Source organism: Lemur catta, chromosome 3, assembly GCF_020740605.2.
Source record: "Lemur catta isolate mLemCat1 chromosome 3, mLemCat1.pri, whole genome shotgun sequence".
NCBI classification, from domain to species: domain Eukaryota; kingdom Metazoa; phylum Chordata; class Mammalia; order Primates; family Lemuridae; genus Lemur; species Lemur catta.
In genome coordinates, this window is record NC_059130.1 from 51,152,672 (window position 1) to 51,173,333 (window position 20,662).

Sequence of the window (20,662 nt, forward strand, 5' to 3'; positions counted from 1 at the left end):
GGCCTTCATTAATCAAATGGATGAGCTGACTCATCCTCCTTCTCCTTCTCAGTGGACTCATGTACAAAGTAAATATGGCAGTGGGGATGGAGGTTCTTCATGGACACAACAACATGAAGTTCCTCTCATCAATGTTTATTTTGCAACTGTCACTGCTGAGTACCTAACCCGGTCAGAACAAAAACCAATACTGAGCCACCAAGAGGGCCTCACTTCCTGGGAAACAACGGCTACCTGGTAGCTGGTTAATTACACTGGATGCCTTCTCTAATGGAAAGGCCAGCAATTTGACCTCACTAAGTAGACACTTCTTCTGGGTATGAATCTGAAATCCCTTCCTATAAAACTACCAACTATGATCTTACAGACATGGTATCCCTCACAATATAACTTCTAAATAAGAAACTTATTTCAGGCCCAGCACAGTGGCTCATGCTTGTAATCCTAGCACTCTGGGAGGCTGAGGGAGGTGGATTGTTTGAGCTCAGGAGTTCGAGACCAGCCTCAGCAAGAGCAAGACCCCATCTCCACTAAAAATAGAAAAGAAATTATATGGACAACTAAAAATATATATAGAAAAAATTAGCCAGGCATGGTGGTACATGCCTGTAGTCCCAGCTACTCGGGAAGCTGAGGCAGGAGGATTGCTTGAGCCCAGGAGTTTGAGGTTGCTCTGAGCTAGGCTGATGCCACGGCACTCCAGCCTGGGCAACAGAGTGAGACTCTGTCTCAAAAAAAAAAAAAGAAATCAAGGGATAAAAACAAGACTGATTCCTCTCAGTATTACACTTAATAACTTTCTCACAGAATTTTTATTCTCATCCCTGTAACCTTGGACTTTGCTAGTTTACAGGTCTTATTCACAAGGAAAGAATGCTTCTACCAGGCACATAAAATGGTTCAAATGAATTGGAAGTTGAGACTGGCAGCCAGATATATTAGGCTTCATATGACACTAAACCAACAAGCAAAGAGAGAGGTTCCTGTATTGGCTGGAGTGATTGATCTAGATTATTACAGTGAGATTGTGTTGCTGCTACACAATGGGGTCAAATAGGACTAAGTCAGGAACCCAGGGGATTCTCTGGTTTGCCTCTCTCATTTAATAGTGAAAGTTAATAAACAACCCAACTAAGGACTCAGACACACCCAGAATGAAAATTCAGCTACCCTACTAGGTAAAGAACCCTGACCAGCTGAAGTGCTGTCCAGGAGTGAAGAAAAATCAAATAGAGGAAGAAGTTACAAATATCAACTATAGCTTTGTGACAAGTTATAGAAACAATGACCAAAGTAGTTACGCAAATTTGCTTCATTGCATGTTCTGTAAATATTTGTATACAGTAACTATTTTTTTCCTTCCTCCTTCCCGCTATCATGCTATGCAAGGAGTGTCGGTGGTAGTGAACTTCACAATTTAACCTTCAGGATACTGAATACCCAGATGGGATTGTGACTAAACTAGAAGAATTAACACCAATAAGGATAATAGTAACTGGTGGGACTTTGTTTCTCCCCTTTTTGGAGAAAAGGTGAGTTTCTTCTTGTATAAAAGATGTCAAATCTGAATAGACAGAAGCATAAAACCATTATTGCTGCATAAAAACTTAAATTTAAATATGGGTAGAAGGATGTGTGTGGATGCTTAACAGCAAAAAGAAAGGACAATGTTGGTTATTTACTAAGGGCACTAAGCTCCTTATCCCCCACTTCACACACACACACCCATGCTCCTATAGTCTTCTCTGTTCTCTTGAGGTTGAGATTCTGCAAATTGTATTTCCCAGACTTCTTTGCCAGCTCAATTCCTGTTAGGTTTGTCCATAGGAGGCACTTCTGGGAGATTAGAAGGTAGCACAGGCTCTAGCACTGTGGTAATTGTTGGCAGTTGCTCCAGTGGCAGCAAGGTTAGAGTGATTCCAAATTTCAACAGACCAGAGATCAGTAATTTTTAGCTCTGGTCTAGGCAGCATTTGAGCAGATCTGGAACCAATTACAGCAATCTCCAGTAGTGCAACAGCAGACAAAGGCTCTTAGCAGTTTCTGAACTCTAAGCATCTCACCTTCCTCTTTTTTTCTCTCATCCAGCCCCAGTCTCTCTCCCTCTTCCAGCCTTTTTAATTTGTAACCAATGTCTGTTTTAAATTTACTCTGTTTGAAGTGCCTAGACTGGTTTCTGATTTCCTAACTAGACCTGAACTGATTAAACATGTCTTGAATTCTTGCATTTTTCAGTTCTAGAAATTCTATTTATTGTTTTGTTCAACTATGCCATGCTGCCTTTACAGTTTCTAATTTCAGTTTCAAGCTTGGTTTTTATCTCCTTGAACATTTTAAGCATAACTGTTTCACGAGCTATGGCTGATAATTCTAGCATCTGAAGTCCTTGCAGGTCTACTTCTATTGCCTATTGTTTTTCTTGTTTCTCACTCAGTATCTTGTCTCTTCATGTACCAAATTACCTCTGATTGTTTGCTGCATACTGAATTTTTAAATAGTTCATAGATATAATTTGGGACCTAGGAGGATGTTATCATGCTCAAATTTTGAGGATTTGAGAGCATTAGAATCATGAATTATCTTAATCCAAGCTCAAGGTTTAAGATTTTCTGGACCTACCAGAATCCTCAAAGCTTAGCTCTAGTCTAGGAAAATTGGTTTATTTATTTATAACAACATGAGATATAATTATTCAAATGCTGAATTTCTGACTTAATAGGATACTAAAAGTACTAAAAGATTAACAAAATATTCCTGCATTAGTGTCCTATTGCTACTATTAGCACAAACATAGCTATTTAACATAACACTAATTTTCTTACCATTTTGGAGGTCAGAAGTCTGAAATGAGTCTTATGGGGCTAAAATCAAGGTGTCTACAGGTCTGTGTTCCTTCTGGAGGCTCTCGGGAGAATTCACTCCTTGCCTTTTCCATATTCCATTGCTCATGGCCCCTTCCCCTTCAAGCCAGCCGCTGCCTCACCCTGACCTCTGCTTCTATCACCACATGTCCTTCTCTGACTCTGGGCAATTGTTTATTAACAGTTCACCCTTATTTCTACAGTGTAGTCCGTGGGGAGGTCCCAGCTCTTGGCCCTACCTCTTCTATCCTCCAGACCCCAAATTTTTACTCCCTAGATCTTCAAGCTGCCAAAAATTAGCTAAGCCCTTCAGCTAAATCATCCAGATTGACAAATGCACCCTAGGAAAAATTAACCCCAAGTGCTGGGTTTACTTTTCTGGATTCCTCTCTCCTCCCAGGGTCAGCACAGCAATTCTCACTATCTTCTCTGATGCTTTTAAGAGCATGTGTTTTGTATTTTGTTTTTAGTTGTCTTCAGTGAGAAGCTGGTCTACATAACATTACTGAAGCAGAAGTCCTAATTATCTTTTCATAAGTATCTCAAGCTGAAAAGAAAGCAATAGAGTTTGAGGCAAAAATATCAATGGAAACAATTAAGATTCTCTTTCTCTAATACTAAAATTAAAGATATACCAAAGAGGCTCATAGCTTTTTAGTATACAATCTTAAATTTTCTTTTATCCAGAGATCAAAGTACATTTATAGAAATTGCTGACACTGTCAAGGTTTAGCTTTTCATTCTGAAGTGTATGTATTTGTGAAAGACAGATGTAAACATCCAAGAAAGTAATAATAACCAATACTATTTTTACATAATTTCAGCAGATAGAAAAATAATTAAATTGCAGAAAGTCATTACAGTTAACACTAAATTTGACCTGATTTAAGCTTCGTTTAGGGGTAGAGAGTCAAATTTGAAGATGAAAGTTTAAAAGTAAACCATAAAGCATGAGTAGGAAGATATTTTTGCAGAGATGAGGCATGGTAAAATAGAGGACTAAAAGTTCTGTTGCGATAAAATTCAAACCCAGCCTTCTATCATTGCTGCTGTTATAGCCTTGATGGCGATAACTTTTAATGTTATTAAATTATGATCTTCCTCAATCCTTCTCAACCATATGGACAATATTCTCAACCTTATTCTTTTTCATTATTTTAATTTTCACTACAACTACAGTAAATCAAATGAAGGGGTAATAATGACCAGCCCAAAATTTTCAAGCCGATTTTCTCAGTTTTGCATACCAGCAGGGTGGCTTCTCCTTGCCATATGTGCTCTTTCCATACAAAATCTAACTACATTTACCAGTTCTCCAGCAAAAGATCATAGACACCCTAGAATGATATTTTTAAAAAATCAAACTGAAATCCCCCCTCCTTAATATAACCCCATAAAATAATCAAAAGGTGGGGATAATTACAAGGATACCTGAAAACAATCAGATTGAACTGCCATCATTAAGAGAGCAGCACGGTCACAAAACACTACTCAGCATGCCATAGTGTTCCCCTCACGTCTCTTCTCCATCAGCTATAATATTATAACGGCATCACTGTACTTCACAGGTTGCAGTGAGAGGGATTTACCTGGCCTTTCTTCCATGACTCAGCCCCTTATTTTTGCAGCCCTGTGGCTTCCTGCACACAAATATCCTTTCTCAGACACAAATGCTTACTTCTATTTTTGTTGTAAATTTTAATATGGTTTCTTCTCTCCCTAGGTCATAATAAATATATTTTATCATGCTTTAATAGATTTCACAAGAAATTAAAAAACAGTATCTTGATAAAATTTCCTCCATACAGCAAGCCAAGTTCATTCTGTGTGAACATTTCTCCCTTGTAAAACCAGAAAGTAAATTTTTCAAATAAGAATTTTAATTTAAATTGACTCTACATTTCTACAGCTATCATGTACCATGCTATCTGGAACCCCAAAGAAAGCAATTCTTAATCAGTTCTATAGAACTTCTTTGTTTTGTATTTAAACTAACAATTTATACTATTCCACACACAAAAAAAAATCAGTGTTACATTTTTCTTAACATCCAACTTAAAACATTAGACATAATAAGCCAAATGGGGAAAATGGTGATGAAATGCTAAAAATGTAAACATGAAAAAGTAAACATGAAAACAAATCTCTTTTTAAAAAAATCATTTATTTACAAGAAAATCAGCCAGAAAATTGCATAGTTCCAAACAAATTCTCTATATAAAAAACAAGGGCCAATTTAGCGTCAACTTTTTAAAATTTATCTTTTAAATAATGTTTCATCTATTGAACCTAGTCTTTCCTGGCAAACATGAATACGTGAGGTATTTTAATGTTTACTACTTTATAAATCAGAACTAGCTTTGTTCCTAAAGTTAAGATGATGTCTATCATTTTGCTTCAGAGAAACTTAAAATTGCTCCCTGGTGACTATTTCAATTAGCCACTCCCAAAATCCAATGTAAAAACAACAACAAAAAACACTGCTATTTTACTAAAAGATTCCTGTCTTCCATTTCATTTTACCAACCCAAGTACAAATTCGGAGAAAAGCTTCTTAAGTCCTGCAGTTTCAAATTCCTTTTGTAATTCATCCAACGATGAATACTCTTTGACTTCAAATGCCAAAAACCTGCATTATACAAGAGAAACTCATGAATATGCCTAGATTTGTCAGAGTATAATTACCGATTCAGTTGCTTTTCTATCTGCAATAGTACTAAATTATACCTTTTATGTTCCGTCTGTACTTTTGTTTCAAACAGTACACTAATCATTTTTTCTTTGCATTTCTTTCCACTTGAGTCCACATCTACTTTGGAGGTTTTCTGAAGAATCAGGTACTCCTAAATGATAAATCAGTACGTTAAATACATACCTTACTCTGAACCTTAAGAGTTCTAGTTTAAAAGGAGCCATAAACCTGCAGGCTTATTTTCATGCTTACAGAGTACTCTCTGAATCAAGCAGTTAAAAGAGTTGCACAGTGTCTTTACATACTTGACAGAATAACATACTGGAGAACGCGGAAGTAAAGAGCGATATAATCAAACAACTTGAATTTAAATCTGCAGTGGACTGCCTACTACCTCTGACTCTGGGCTGGTTGTTTCAGTCCTCTGTGCCTCAGTTACCTCCTCCATAAAATAGGACTCATAACAAGATCCACCTCATGGGGAATTTATAAGGATTAAATGAGATAATACATTCAAAGCACCCAGAGGAGTACCTGGTATAGGGTGCTATGGCACACAACAGAGCACAAGCTACTGTTGTTATTACTAATTCAGCAGCTGAATCAAGTTATCTGGGACATAGTACTTACCATTCCAAGTTGATAGCATCTATAAATATGTATCTGAACATTCTCAATCCTAATATACAATCTTACAAAAATTTAACAGAGAAATTTACATAAAATGACATTTTAGAGAAAGCAAAAAAAAAAAAGAACCTCTCAGAAAAGTACCATTTCTCTCCATTAGCAGAGTTCTAGTCATATGAATAAATATTTGTTAATTAATTGATGATTCAATCTGAGTAACATCTACAAAACAGCGGCATCTAGCCTAATAAACTAGAGCTAGCTTAAAGAAAAATCTGAGCCTTTTAGGTAAATAAGTGCAAGAAAATAAATTTGTATTCATTTTTGTCAGCTAGTATTTTACCCAAAAGGATCAAATTTTATAGATATACTACAAATTACCTTAAAATACATGGTTCCTTGGTCAGGCCCCTAACCAGGATATATATTAAATCTGAATCATTATTGTATCTATGTACCATAATCCAGCAAGAATCTGGTTAATCAAATGCCAAAGTAGTTTTGTGGTAAGAGCTCATCATTAAAAAACTAGGTCGTTATTCTACAAATCTTTAAGATTATAGGTTGTTCACACTAAATTTGTTTTAAATAAATTCAAACATAATTATTCCTGACCTATCCTATCTGAAAGTATAAAATCTATTAAGTGATTTGTAGGTCTCCTAAGATTTAAAATATAATAAGCAGTTTTCCTCATCTGGTCCCTCATAAAACAGGTTCTAAGAGTGTAGAATAAGAACTTGAAAAATCTTAAGAAGATGATGATTTTGAAAGCAGCTACTGAGACAAGTCAAGTGGAAAGCAAAAGCTAGGTAGGAGGTGACAAGCTGACAGTCCTAATGATTCTGCTTTTACTAACATGAAATCTCAGTTATAAGGGACAAGCTCCTCTTTCCAGGTATTATAGACACCAAATTAAAGTGTCAGAATGTATTTTTAACTGCCAGAAGTTACAAATCTTGCAGACTACCCACAAATACACGCCTTGCTGTGCCTAACTATGGAAAGAAATATTAATATACACAAACTTTTATTGCACATTTATAAAGTTGAGGCTCATAGCTAATTACAGAAACAAACACTCATGTACCACAGATTTTTTTTATAACCCATCACTTTCATTAAGTGGCATGATTTTTAAAATCTGATCTTATACTTATTCTTCAAGCTTTGAAAGTTTGTAGTTGCAATTAGGAGTTAGACATTCTTAAAAAAGAAAATGAAGATCCATTAACATCGTAATAGTGAAAGCAGAAACATCTCAATGATTAATCTATCCCATTGTTATAAAACATACTTAAAGACAAATCATTTTAAGCAGAAAACAGCCAGATTCATATTCAACATTTAACTTTTTCACACCTTGATGTTGCTTTTGTCTCCTTGTAGTAAAATCAGTATTATTTTACCCATGAACATCAGTCTTCCTGTCAGCCTTAAATCTGAAGCCCACTTCTCCACGGTTTTGACATATTTAGTCTTTGCTCTCATGTGATCTAAATGTAAAAGAGTTATCCACAATCCATCATCGACAGTCGTGCTTGTTGGAAAAGTACACTTTTCACTGCCACTTCCAGTTTCTGGTTGCTTAAGGATATACCTGAGATTCTGCTGAATCCAGAGAACCAGCTCGTGAACCATAGGCTCTGACAAAAGGTTCTCTGCTTGCTCACGTAACTTCTCTTTCACAGTCACACACTGGGCCCTGGTCAGGTATTCAGAGTTAACGGAGATGCCAGGAAGACACAAAGGGTAATTGACCGGCAAATGGAACACCAATTCTAAGGGTATATCCACATCCATAAGTCCTTCAGCTTTTGTGTGAATTCTGAACACGGTTCCATCTGTCTCTGGAAGACATGCAAAAATAATCATTAGCTGTACGTAATTCAATTTGAATGCAACACTAACAAGTTAAAAATTTTGTTTCAAATGTCGATTTATTTTTCACAAGAAAATGCTGAGTTACTTTAGGAAGAGACATGCAATACTAAAAAGCCATGATTTACAGATTATTTCCTTCATCCATATACGTACATTCGTGTACTCACGCACACCAACACTCAGGACTTAGATGGCATTTATACTTGCTATCACCACATTTTTACTAAAATACCAGAAAGGTTTTTCATCACACAATGTATTTCTATCCAGACTTAGTTGATAATTTTAGAAACCGCTAATAAACTCTTATGAACTTTCAAAGCAGCAGTACCATGTATATATAAAATCAGAAATTAATCAAAAAGTTCTACGCTCAATTCACAGAAGGTCATTTTAAGGTAAATCCAAGTCAAAGTAAACACTGGAATCGGTGTGGTTGTAGGGTTGCAGAAAAACTGAAGACTGCGTGTGACACAGTAACTGCCTGAACTGCTCTGTTCTTATTTTGAATATATTAGTATCAGTGTAACATGACGGTAGCAAGATGAACTGAAATTGAGTGGACATCAATTCAGCCTCTTCTGGCTCCCCAAGAAGGAAGGGGAGAGCACTCAGAGGATATCAGATGAAATGCTCTGCTCTCTTTCAGATTTGCTTGGCTTCACCCCTCTGATGTGTTCCACACCACTTCACCTCACTTTTCAGAAAGTTGATAAAACGTCAGAATCTCTCTGAAGCTAACTTGTCTCTATCTCCCCCTACTTTCTGCATAGGCCCTTGTTTTATTCTTCTTCACGAGAGATGCAGTCAAATCTTTCTCATTTTCGTACCTGGAGGGCTGCTCAACAGCCTCAACAACAGAAACCTGAATGTATTCCCATTTTAAAGAACCTAACAGAACATTAAAATTGCTTCCTAGCCATCTGATTCCATGTATACAAAAGCCACTGTTACAGACATCAATTCACACAGGACCAAGCACGTCTGTTACACAGAGTTTTTCTTTAATAGACTCTTCAGTATTAGCAGCAAGGAACTACTATTTTAGGGCACCACCTGGAAACACAGGCAGTAACCATTACAAGGACCATGCTAAAATGATGTAATTTATGAATAAATTTGTATTACATAAGTAAAATGTGTATTGTATAAAGAAGTGTTCCAAACTTAACTTGATACATTCCTTCAAAATCCATCACATTTCTCAAAACCTCTTTCTTGTATTCAGTTGGTTATCCTTTTAAAAAAATATTTTATTGTTAAAGTAGACACCCTAACTATATGTCAGTTAAATCAGTACATTTTGCTATGTGAAATGGGCATTAATAAATAGACCTGCAGAGAACATATGACCATTAGGCCGAATAAACTCTCCAATAATCATCTAGAGAGTCCACATTCTCTCTCAAGGAGAAGATACAACTTTTAAAGATCTTCATTCATTCACCATTCAACAGACATTCTCTTCATTCATTCATCATTCAACAAACATTCACCGAGCACCTACTAAGCTCAAGGCACTGTACTAGTCTCTGAGGGAAAAGAATGGGTAATACACAGATCCTGACACGTTGACTCAATTCAGTGTTTCAGAACTTGAAAAGGGTGGTTACATCCCAAGTGATCTTCCTCAACTTCTCTTCTACACCTAAAAATTTCTTTATTTACAAATATATATACATATAATTTATATAAATGTTTATTTATTGGGATAATTCTTCAGGGGTCTGGCATTTCTGAATATCTTCTGAGCAGAGGGCACTGATAGCTTTGTTCAAGGATGTTTACATAACAGACGGCCTTGAAGCTAGAGATTTCTCCCTCCAGGTCAGAGGGAAGATTTATTTCCTAACCAGAGTAAGACAACATATTCCTTCAAGACAAAGGTTGAGCAGGATCTCTAGCAGCCCCTTATAAGACTGGAGGGTTCCTAAGCTCAGTGTTCCTCAGCTGTGACAAGACCTACTGTGTGCATAGTATCCACTTCAGTCCAGACCTACTGTGTGCGTAGTATCCACCTCAGTCCACCTCCACACTGCCCCACAGGACTTGGGGACTAAGAAACAATATGAACATGAAGCTCATGCTACCTGCTGTGCAGCAAGCAATAGACTGTCTAGCAGCTGCAGTCGTAGTCACTGCTGCTTGGGAACTGCTTGACCATTTGACAATATACACTTTTTTATCACCACCTTGCTCTTTCCTTTTCACTCCTTTCTCTGAGAAAAAAGCGTCTTCTTCCCTTCCACAGGAAACCTTACCGTCTCGAAGACATTGTTCCAATCATTATCACTTCTCTCGTAATTGCATTTTCTATCCCTCTCTCTAATGTTTCCTCTCTTCTACTAACAAAATATTTATCTTCTCCTTGCTTCAAAAAAAAAAAATCCAATACTACTAATTCCCTTAAGCTACAGACGTACCTCTCTGTCCCTTCATCTGCAGCCACCGTGCAGGAAAGAGGCAACTCAGCAGGCTTGGGCTGCTCAAATCCTGCACGTTCCCCAGATCAGCCTGCTTTCAGGAATGGCCCATGGCTGCCTCCTGAGAGCTCACCTCTGAGTCCTTGTAATATTCTATTTCAGTGACTCACGCCTGTAATCCTAGCACTCTGGGAGGCCACGGCGGGAGGATCGCTTGAGGTCAGGAGTTCAAGACCAGCCTGAGAGAGTGAGACTCCATCTCTATTAAAAACAGAAAATTTAGCAAGGCGTGGTGGTACGCACCTGTAGTCCCAGCTACTCAGGAGGCTGAGGCAGGAAGATCCCTTGAGTCCAGGGGTTTGAAGTTGCTGTGAGCTAGGCTGACGCCATGCCACTCTAGCCCGGGTGACAGTGAGACTCTTGTCTCAAAAACAAAAAAAAGAATGTTTGGGTATGTCTGAAGGATTGGGCCATACAGCACCTGTTGATTAAATGGTTTATGCTAACTGTAATTTATGGTGAATCTTCTTGCTCCAGGGGCTGGAGCCTCAGTAGCTAAAATCAGCCATATAGGTGCTACATGCCTACATGACTGACCCCCAATAAACACTCTGGACACCGAGGCTCAAGTGAGTTTTCCTCATTGTCAACATGTCTCATGTGTTGTCACACATTACTGCTAAGAGAATTAAGCATGTCTGTGTGACTCCACTGGAAGAGGACACCTGGAACCTAGCTCCTGGTTTTTCCTGGACTTCATTCTATACACATTATCTCTTTGCAGATTCTAATCTGTATCCAACTTGTAATACATTGCAACCAGCTTTTCTGAGTCCTGTAAGTCCTTCTAGCAAATCAATGAGTCTGAGGATGGTTTGGGGACCCCTGACACAGCCCCACTCAATGGCCTTTATCCTGTCCTATGCTTCAATAGCATCTGAACCTACTGAACCAATCTCCTTCTCAAAATTCTCTCTTCCCCTTACCTCTCAGACACCACATAGTCCTGGTGCTTTTCCCATATCTCTGCTTATTCCTTCACTAAAGGAATATTCCTTCTTTTCCTAAACCCCTAAACACACAGGCATTCTGTAAAGCATAATACCACAAACAACTTTCTTGCTCCAGTTATCCAGGCTTAAAATCTTAAAGTCACCTTCCACTCCATTTTTTTCCCTCCCTGCTTCATACTTAATATTCAATTGCCAAACTCCCACTACAATCCTCCAGAATTTCTCCCTCTTCCATTCATACTACCATCCTCTTAATCCAGGCCTTTCTCTGGCTTCTGCAATAGTGGTTTCCTTCCCACACCAAATCATCCTACACTGCTCTCTCAGGCTGACAAACAAATTGAATTACAAATTCCTCCATCCAACACCAAGGGCCAGTTCACCACTCTACTTCCTCTCTCCTCATTCCTTGCTTCAACTAACCCACTTTACGCTGTGCCCTGACCTAACTCCCTAGTTTCCTATCTCTGCTCTGGACCTTGCTCCTGCTATCGTGCCTTTCAAGAAGGCCTTTAACCTTGTGTCTCCTAGAATTTTGTCAATCTCCATGGCACCTCTCTAAAGCCTGCCCTTATGACTTCCATGGTGCTCTGAACTTACTTATGGTATTTTCATGCCTAGAATTATTGTGGTTAAACCAAATTAACATTTTCTCCACCACTGAAATATCTCAATTTTCTTTTTAAACAACAACCAAAAGAGAGTTTACAAAAAAAGCCTTAAACCTTACAGTTGTACAGCTCTTATAATTATGCTAGTAGGTTTTAACCATGGATCACACAGGTGCAGAAGTCCTTGGTACCTGTCATAGGCTAAATAACGGACCCAAAGATATACACAGCCTGTTCCTTGGAGCCTATGAGTATGTTCCCTTACATCAAATGGGCCTTTGTACACATATTAAGTTACAGATCTTGAAATGGGGAGATTATCCTGGATTACTCAGGTGAGCCTTAAATGTAACCACAGGTGTCCTTATAAGGGGGAGGCAGAAGATTTTACCACAAAAGAAGGCAATGTATCCACTAAAGCAAGATGCTCTGCTGCAGGCTTCAAAGAATCCCTTTCTGATCAAAACCCTGAGACTCACAGTGTTCTCCAACTTCTGCCATATAAACACCCACCTGTTCCTCCCCAAAACAGGGAACCAAATGACAGAAACCATCGAGGGAGTCTTGAAAGTCTATCGAGCCAGCCATGTAAACCCTTACCAGTTTTCATTTTTCTCTCTGTCATTTTCTGGTCCTAGCCAGCAAACAGAATAGCAATGGGGGGAAATCCTGACTTTTACCTTAAAAGATTGTGAAACTGTTAGTTGTAATATATATTCAAAAGAAAAACTACTTTAATTCTTTTAAGAATTGGAAGAATAAACATTCTTCCTAATTGGTCTTCCTGGTGAATCCTCCTGCCCACCCATCCACACACACTGTAGCTGAAAACTAAAATTATACAAAATGATACTATCGATATAAGAAAATGAAAAGCCTAATAATGCACCCCATTCTGCTGATATTTAATGTGGAAATAAAATTACACATGCTTTTTAAAACCTCATGTTCTCCCTAAAACTCTAGAAGTATCTTATCCTTCCGTTTCTCATCTGCCTTAATTTGTACAAGCAATTAAACTTACTCCTTTGCCTCAAAATTTTTCATGTAACACATGCACTTTAAGTCTGAATTTTTTGTGTTTGTTTTCTTTTTTTCCATAATAAAAAGAAAACAAAGTTACGCCTATCTGCTTTAGGTTATTAACAGCTTAGAAACAGTGATTAACAACAACAAAAAAGGATTGTGTTCTAAATCGAATGGTAATCTCTGCCCCTCCCTGGCCCCCTAATTCTCTAGTTAATAAGCTTAACTCACAAACTCATCTTTCTCAACAAATATCTAAGCCCTAAAAAACTTATGACTGCCCTAGAAAACTCCAATGTTCGTAAGTTTCGAGGCTATTTCCATCTATTCTAAAGACCCTACCAAAAGATGTAGGTCTCACCTCCAGTTGAAGTTCATACAAATTGACTAGCTGTTGTTTTTTATAAATCACTCTACCTTATAATAGTTGTATCCATTTCATAACTAAAGCAAAACACAAACTGAAATAGGTTTCAGATCTTATCCTTCCTCATAAACACACAAAAGAAATTATGCTCCTAACCACACTCCAGACAACAGAAATTCAAACTACCAAAACTGAACTGAACCCCAAATTCCACACTAATGCTATTTTTAAGGTTTCATTCTTCTTCATAGTCTATAACACTCAATAACATAGTCCAATAACAGAAGACACTGACAAGGGTAAACAAAATTTAAGAGAATGGGTTCTTCAAGTTTCATTTAGTGCCCAAGGAGAACAATAAGAAATCATTTACATACCACATACAGCTGACTTTCCCTATACTTGCTTTTTTTTTTTCTTTTGCAGTTTTTATATATCCTCAATGTGAGACTGCAGAAAACCACTAAGAAGCCTCCAACACCTTCTCGTACTTCATGTACCAGGACTTTCTTTCCTCTTGTTCCCAGGCAGTTCATAAGTGCACATACACAAGTGCTTGTTTTAGGCTTCAGCTGGATTTTTACATGTTTAAGTGCAGTTACAAAAGAAAAAAAAAAAAACTAAAAATAAATGAAGCTAAAAGTGGCAATCCAATCCTTCAGAAGTGAAGTTCAAGGCTAAATTGGTTTTACAGAGGTGAGCTCAGTACTGACAATGAGCAGGAAACAGCTGAGAAGATTTAAAGCGGTTAAGGTGTAACACTCACGATTCATTTTGCAAGACAGCCCAATCTAATCTGAACATTAGTGTTAATAACATAGAAAAATTCACCCTGAAACTACTGTGCAAACATTTTACCTGATTCTGGGTTTTATACATCTCCCATTTTAGAAATTTTTCATCTGTGAGATGATTTCCAGAAATGCAACTCCCACATATAATGAGCACTGACTACAGCAATACAATCTCTGTGACCCTCAATTTCCCCATCAGGAAAATGAAGATGCATAACACCTACCTCACACACCTCATAGATGTACACATACACCCTCCTCTTTAGAACTGTTCTAAACATAAACTGGATCATGCCATGTCTTTTCTCTGGGTGCTCATTATTGCTCATTTTTGCTCTGTCTTTCTGGACAAGTGTTTCCTCGCTCTCCACAACTGTTTTATTGATGCAGCAGCCACATTTCTATTTAGGAACATGATGCACCGCAAAAGTTCATACACTCTCGAACCTGGTGGTTATTTAACCAGTCCAAGCTCAGTTATTGTCTCTGTAAAATAAGGCCAAGAGTAACCCTCATGGAGTAAGAAACATTTAAAGTCTCAGGTACATGGTAAGTGACCCCATTAAACTTGGCACCTGGACTGGAGAGGGACAGACTGTTCTTACAACCCTCCCTAATTGACAGGCGTATAAGGACTTACATAATTTGTCTCCCTAAGAGATGGTTACACCTGATGCCTCTTACTTACTGTAACCTTTGTAAAGAGACCAAAATGTAGATAAATCCCCTGAAATTCTGATTAAATTTTTTAACCCAGCTAAATTGAATCCAATTATTCAGCCTCTTCAATCTTGTGGCCCTAATATTTCACCCTCGGATTAGAGCCTGAGCCTTTCTGGGCTATCTTGTGACCAGCAGTGCAATCCCTCTGCAATGTTCTCCTGATTCCAGTGGCAGTAGGGAGAACCTTACTTGGGGAAGGCCAGGAAGGAACCAATGGTGTTCAGAGTGTTCTGGTACCGAGCTTATACCCTCTAACCCAAACGGACAGCAATAGTGAACCGTAGCCAGCAGTCTTTTTTTGTGGTCTGTTAAAAAAGTCCTTACCTTATCCTTAATTCCCAGTTGTGAATATCAAACACCCCTATTTCAATCACTGAATTGTTCTACTCTGCAATGAACCTTTCAGCAACAAAATGTCCTAAGTTGTTACACTGAATTCTTTCATAATTCAATTACTTATTGATGCCAGAACACTGAATTAAATTAATTAGGAGGCACGGCTTGAAAGTCATGCTCAATTTAACAGCAAATAAAGGGTCCACAGTGTTCTCAATATTAAGAAACTGTTCTCTTTCTTTCTACACATACTTTTTGGGGCTTTCTCTGACCTGTCAGCAGTGTTTTATGCTCAGCTGTGTACTCATGACCCAAACTATTACTATCTCTTTAAGGTGTGATAGGAAATCGCAGGTTCATTTTTCCAGGATATTCCCAACTGAGCTATAATAAATGAATTTAAGAAAACTGATGATCTCTTCAAATAGCTGCCTCAGGCAGAAGTAATTATCAATAAAGACAGCAGAGGAGACAGAAAGGGAGATGGGAATTACGAAGGCTATCCAATCACAAGAGGGGTGACAAGAAAACACTAAAAGTGAGTAAGTCCCTTCATATGGATTTTAAGCAATTGTTTCAAAAAGATACAAGACAGGCTAGGTACTAAAAAGAAAGCAGCTCCATTACATTTATAGGTTCACAGTGCCTGGAACATAACAGTGCTCATTGAATGCCTGTAGATGGGTGAACACCAGAAGGAATAAATGAAAAGGGGCCGATCACACTCTGTGAGTAAATAACACACCACACGGATACCATGAAGCTATCTTCATCCTAGATGGTTTTCTCACAACATCCAGCCCATTTTAGACTACCTTCTTAAAGGTCAACAAATTTATGATCAGAAAGACAATTTTAATAGTAGCTACACCCTAACATTAGAAGGATGAATCCCATACCCCCCAAAATGTGCATAAAGTATTTGACAATTAAGTGAAACTGAGAATTATCTGCATCACTGCACTTTCTTATAAGTGGCGGCTTTCTTTGTTATTTAATAAAAGCCATAGACCGGGACAGAATAAGTTTTAGCTATTAGACGGCACTGGCGATGCCTTGAAACCCTGTCAATGTTTGCACAGAGCAGATATTCAACAAATGTGGGCTGAATGATTAATGTGCCCCTAAAAGCTTGTTAAAAAAATATATGAGAAAAAGCAATCAACTTGGAAGTAGAACGCAAATAAGGCTGGGGCTGAGCACTGGACAATTCAAAAGCTCATTCCAGTTGCTGTTTATCTACCACGTGCCTGGCTGGCACTGTTCTAGGTGCCTGGAGTTTGGGATTACAAAACAGGCTCCCTGCCTCTGTGCAACTTACGGCGACCCAATACCCAAGTAGAGTTACACCTGGTGAGCGCCCTCAAAGGCCTAATGCGTGGTGCTTACGAAGGACGTAAAACAACTTCGGGAAGCTGGATTTCAAAGGGGGTACATGCCAGCATAGGCCTCGTTTCAAGGAGAGAGCTGAAGGCCAGGGCAAGGGCTGGCAGAGGCGAGTCGGGCCGCGCCCCGCCGTTCACGTCCCCGGGAGTCGCCTCACACCCGCGCCTGCTCCGACGCGACTCCAGTCCGCGGTGCGGGTCATTCCATCATTCCACTGCCCAGGTCCCCAACCGTGGGCCCCGGCTCCGTGGTGGGGAGGAGAGGGCGGCGCGGAGAGAACACGGGCGCCGTGCCCCTCCCGCGTCGGGATAGTCACCTGAGCGGCTCAGCACCTCCCACTCGTGGGGCCCGCAGAAAATCGCGGCCAGGGCCGAGAGCTCCTCCCGCACCGACTCCGCCGCCATGGCTGCTCGGTCCCGCCGCCTCAGCGCTGCCCCTTCCGCCGCCGCCGCCGCCGCCGCCGCCGGCCGCGAGCAGCGCGGCCACACGGCCACCAGGGGGCGCCGCGCGCCAACGCGGCGGGGCGGGGCGGGGCCCTCGCCAGTCCCGCCCAAAAGCTCCTGCCCTTGAACTCCAGACTGGGGGATCCGCACCTCGGCTGCTTTGAGGTTTTTGTCCGAGGTTGGAGGTCTGGCGCCTGGGTCTCGGTGGAGACGACAGCCCAGCTTACCTGCGGCTTTCCTAAGCGGAAGGAGGCCTCCCAGCAAAGCCCGAAATCCTCGAACCGGAGCCCCAGATTTAGAGCCCTGAGCATCCCCGCCCAGACGCGGCCTGGGGCTGTGGGGTGAAGACAGACAGGGCGGGAGGAACTTGGCAGTTGGGGAGGGAGGTATCAGAAGACGAGGTGAGCGTGTCCGGCTCAGGGTTGAACTAGGTGTTAGAGATACAGCACAGTTAACAAAACAGGCGAAATTCTCCGCCCTCGTGGAGCCGTTAGGGCTCCAGGCGTCTGGGAAGCCCGGGAAAGGCCGGGTGAGTGACAGCCTCCAGGACGCTGAGCTGCTACTGGCGCTGGGACTCCAGACAAGGCCCTCAGTCCGGGACCTCGTTCCCACGACGGGTGCAAAGGGAAGCATCGGACCTGCCAGGCCTAGCCTGCTCAAGGTCTTGGCCCTGGACCTGGTGGGGAACCATGCGCCAAGGTCCTGGGAGCAAAGTCCTCACACTCCCATTTGTCTCTTGCCTTCCCAGGGGACAGCCCACCTGAAAGCGGCCAGCGGAACTCCTGGGCCGTTGGGGGTAGGATCCGAGAGTGTAAACACTAGCAAACGCTAGCTTTTCAGTGTTTTCATTTTGTAGTATTCGATGCATGCAATACAATGTGTGCATTACCCCTGTGACTCTCGATGAGTAATAATGAAATTATGATCCTTGAATCCAGCACCTAAATTTAAAAATTTGAGCAATACCAATTGGATAACAAAATTAGCAATCGTTCTTTTTGGGCTTTCATTTTAGTGAACCAGATTACAATGCTACTCTGTAGTAGTTCTGTCTTTCAGCATGTTTGGCTTGTCCTTTTGATTTTCAAGTAACAATTTAAAATTTGGCAGCCCCAAAAAGCAGCTGTTCTTGCTCAGGGAAGTCCCAGAACTTTTGTTTGTATCAGAAATAACATTATATGAGATAAATCAGGGAATTTAGGTAGCTACTTAGTGACCTACAGAAGTCAAAACAAAGTTGCCTGAATCCATGTTACCATTATCATTTCCACTGTTGCCCGAAAAAGGGATTTGAAAAAGGAAAAGATACTGGCTTCCTGGAACAGAAAAGAAACCTAACAAGATGGACTGCAGGGGAAATGCTTTTCAGAGGATGCCATGGGATTTCAGTGACCCCAAGTAATTAGGAGCACTGCTGTGCACATAATTGGAACGACAAAGGTTTATTTAAACTCATAGTTATCCCTGATGTGGCCAAATGGTTTAAAAAAAACAAAAAACTCCTTTGAGTTACTTCCAAAATAGCAGAAGTTCAAGCAGTTCAGTGGGTTCATAATTAACTGCTAAAGAAATTGGTGAACAAAAGAATAAATTTTTACTTTAAAATATCACTAAGTTATTTGATTTTAGTTTGAAGTCCAGTGTTACTACTTAAAGTCAAATAGTTTGACTTATTTATTAAAGGTAGTCTACAAAATAATCTAATAGTTTTTATCCTATTTTTAATTTTTCAAGTTTAATATAAGTGATTTGAGTGAAATAATATGAACAGCAAGATTATAGCTGTCAGAAATATTAGAAGGCAGTTGCTGAAGCCTGCTGTCAGCAAGGGGTCCGTGGAAATTGATTTAAGAGTACATCAATCTATTATTTAAAATTTTCTTGTCAATAGGTTGCTTCTTTGCTCTTCCTCTCTCCATTGATTTCTTAACCTGCTTTTCATACTTCATGTTGAAATTAAAAAAGTTGATATGAATGTCTTTTAAATTGACACCATCCTAACTAAGGCACTGAAGTCCCATGAATATGTTTTTGCACTCTGACATTTGGAAATAATCATCGCAGAGACAGCATAATGTCAGCTTGATATTTCTCACACTGTGAAAATATCAACTACATGTCAACTCTATAAAGTCTACCCTAATGTAATAAATTCTCTTGTATTCACAGGCCACTGAAAATTCTAAATATTTAAATGTGGAATGAATGTCTACAGTTAGAGCATTGTCAATCTCCATCTCTATCTCCCCCTCCACATACATACAACGGTGTGTGATTTGCTAGAACAACATTATTTTTTTCTGCCTCTGCCCCCAGAATAATATTATTTTTACGTGAAATTTTTCCAAATAGTTACTTTGCCAAGACCATAAGGGAGAAAAGTTTAAAACCTCTCACCTTCAGTTAAAACCACTAACCCAAGAGAGTTCTTTTTACTTTTGGGGGGGAAACAGTTCTACTCACTTTCTCATGAATAGTATGTAGACTTAAATATTCAATTCTAAGTTGTAAGTCAAAAACTTGCTGGGGCATAGAAATGAGAACACACAATTTTAAGAGTATTAGGAGAGGTTAAGTGTTAGTATTGTGTCAAAAAAGCTAAAGATCCTAATATTGGAGTGGGGTGTGATGAGGAAAATTATCACATCAAAACTATGAGAACAGTAAAAATGCTTTCAAGAACCACTAAGAGTAAAGAACAAAAGAGGCCTTAAATGCCAACTTCCTAAATAAACCTGAACTCCAAGAAGCTGTGCTACTGGTTCTGTCTAAAGGGTTTCTATATTGACCTACTCATTTCACAAAATATTCTTGGGTTCTCACTGACTGTTGGCCTGGCTCTTCAAGCTAAGTGTTGAAATTTAGAGATGAAAACAAGTCCTTGCTTCAATGACTTCACTCTTTAGTCTAAACAAATAAACACAATATGCTACAATTACAAATTCTTTCACCAAGCTAAGGGTACAAGAATTGCCACATTTCTTTAGTGGTCTGAAGTTCAATATCATGATGTGGGTGAAAGCAGTGGGGTGGAGGAGTAGCATGTATCTCCCACAGTTTCCCAGAGGAGCAATAATTCTGTAATGCTCAGGAACGTAGAAGGATTCCCAAAGTACACAAAGTCTGTAATGTTTATTGGTCATAGTTCTTTTTGCTCTGTAAACAGTGTACACAACAGTGTACAAATAGCAAATTTATTTTTCATCATGATAACAAAATAAAAGTAAATAAAATCTATGAGAATTTGACATTGACTCTGTGATCATACTATTGTGTAGAAAGATCTGCCTCATGTCCAAGTAATCTGTACTCCCTCCAAAATGTTCATTGCATTCTGCCTGTGCTTGATTCCTGTGCATAAATGGTATCAAGATGGTTCCAGCTTGCTTTACGGGAAACCATCCAGATGGCCCAGATCTACTGACATTAAAGGTCAAAACCTTATCATTGTTATAAAAACAAGTCTTCAGTAT

The 20,662-nt window shown here is 39.4% G+C and overlaps 1 protein-coding gene across 2 annotated transcripts; it reads right to left on the reverse strand.

The window, feature by feature from the left end:
• Positions 1-5,014: 5,014 nt before the first annotated feature.
• Positions 5,015-17,218, reverse strand: RWDD3 (RWD domain containing 3). 2 transcript variants are annotated; one of them, XM_045547476.1, is made up of 4 exons: positions 17,063-17,218; positions 7,546-8,033; positions 5,589-5,704; positions 5,015-5,490 (listed from the first exon to the last, which is right to left on the reverse strand). In XM_045547476.1, exons 1-4 carry the CDS (start codon positions 17,148-17,150, stop codon positions 5,376-5,378), a joined length of 807 nt encoding a protein of 268 aa, XP_045403432.1. In that variant the 5' UTR covers positions 17,151-17,218; the 3' UTR covers positions 5,015-5,375. The 2 variants fall into 2 exon arrangements, with proteins under 2 accessions (XP_045403432.1, XP_045403434.1); XM_045547478.1 differs by lacking the exon at positions 5,015-5,490 and having other exon boundaries at positions 5,497-5,704; positions 7,593-8,033.
• Positions 17,219-20,662: the final 3,444 nt, after the last annotated feature.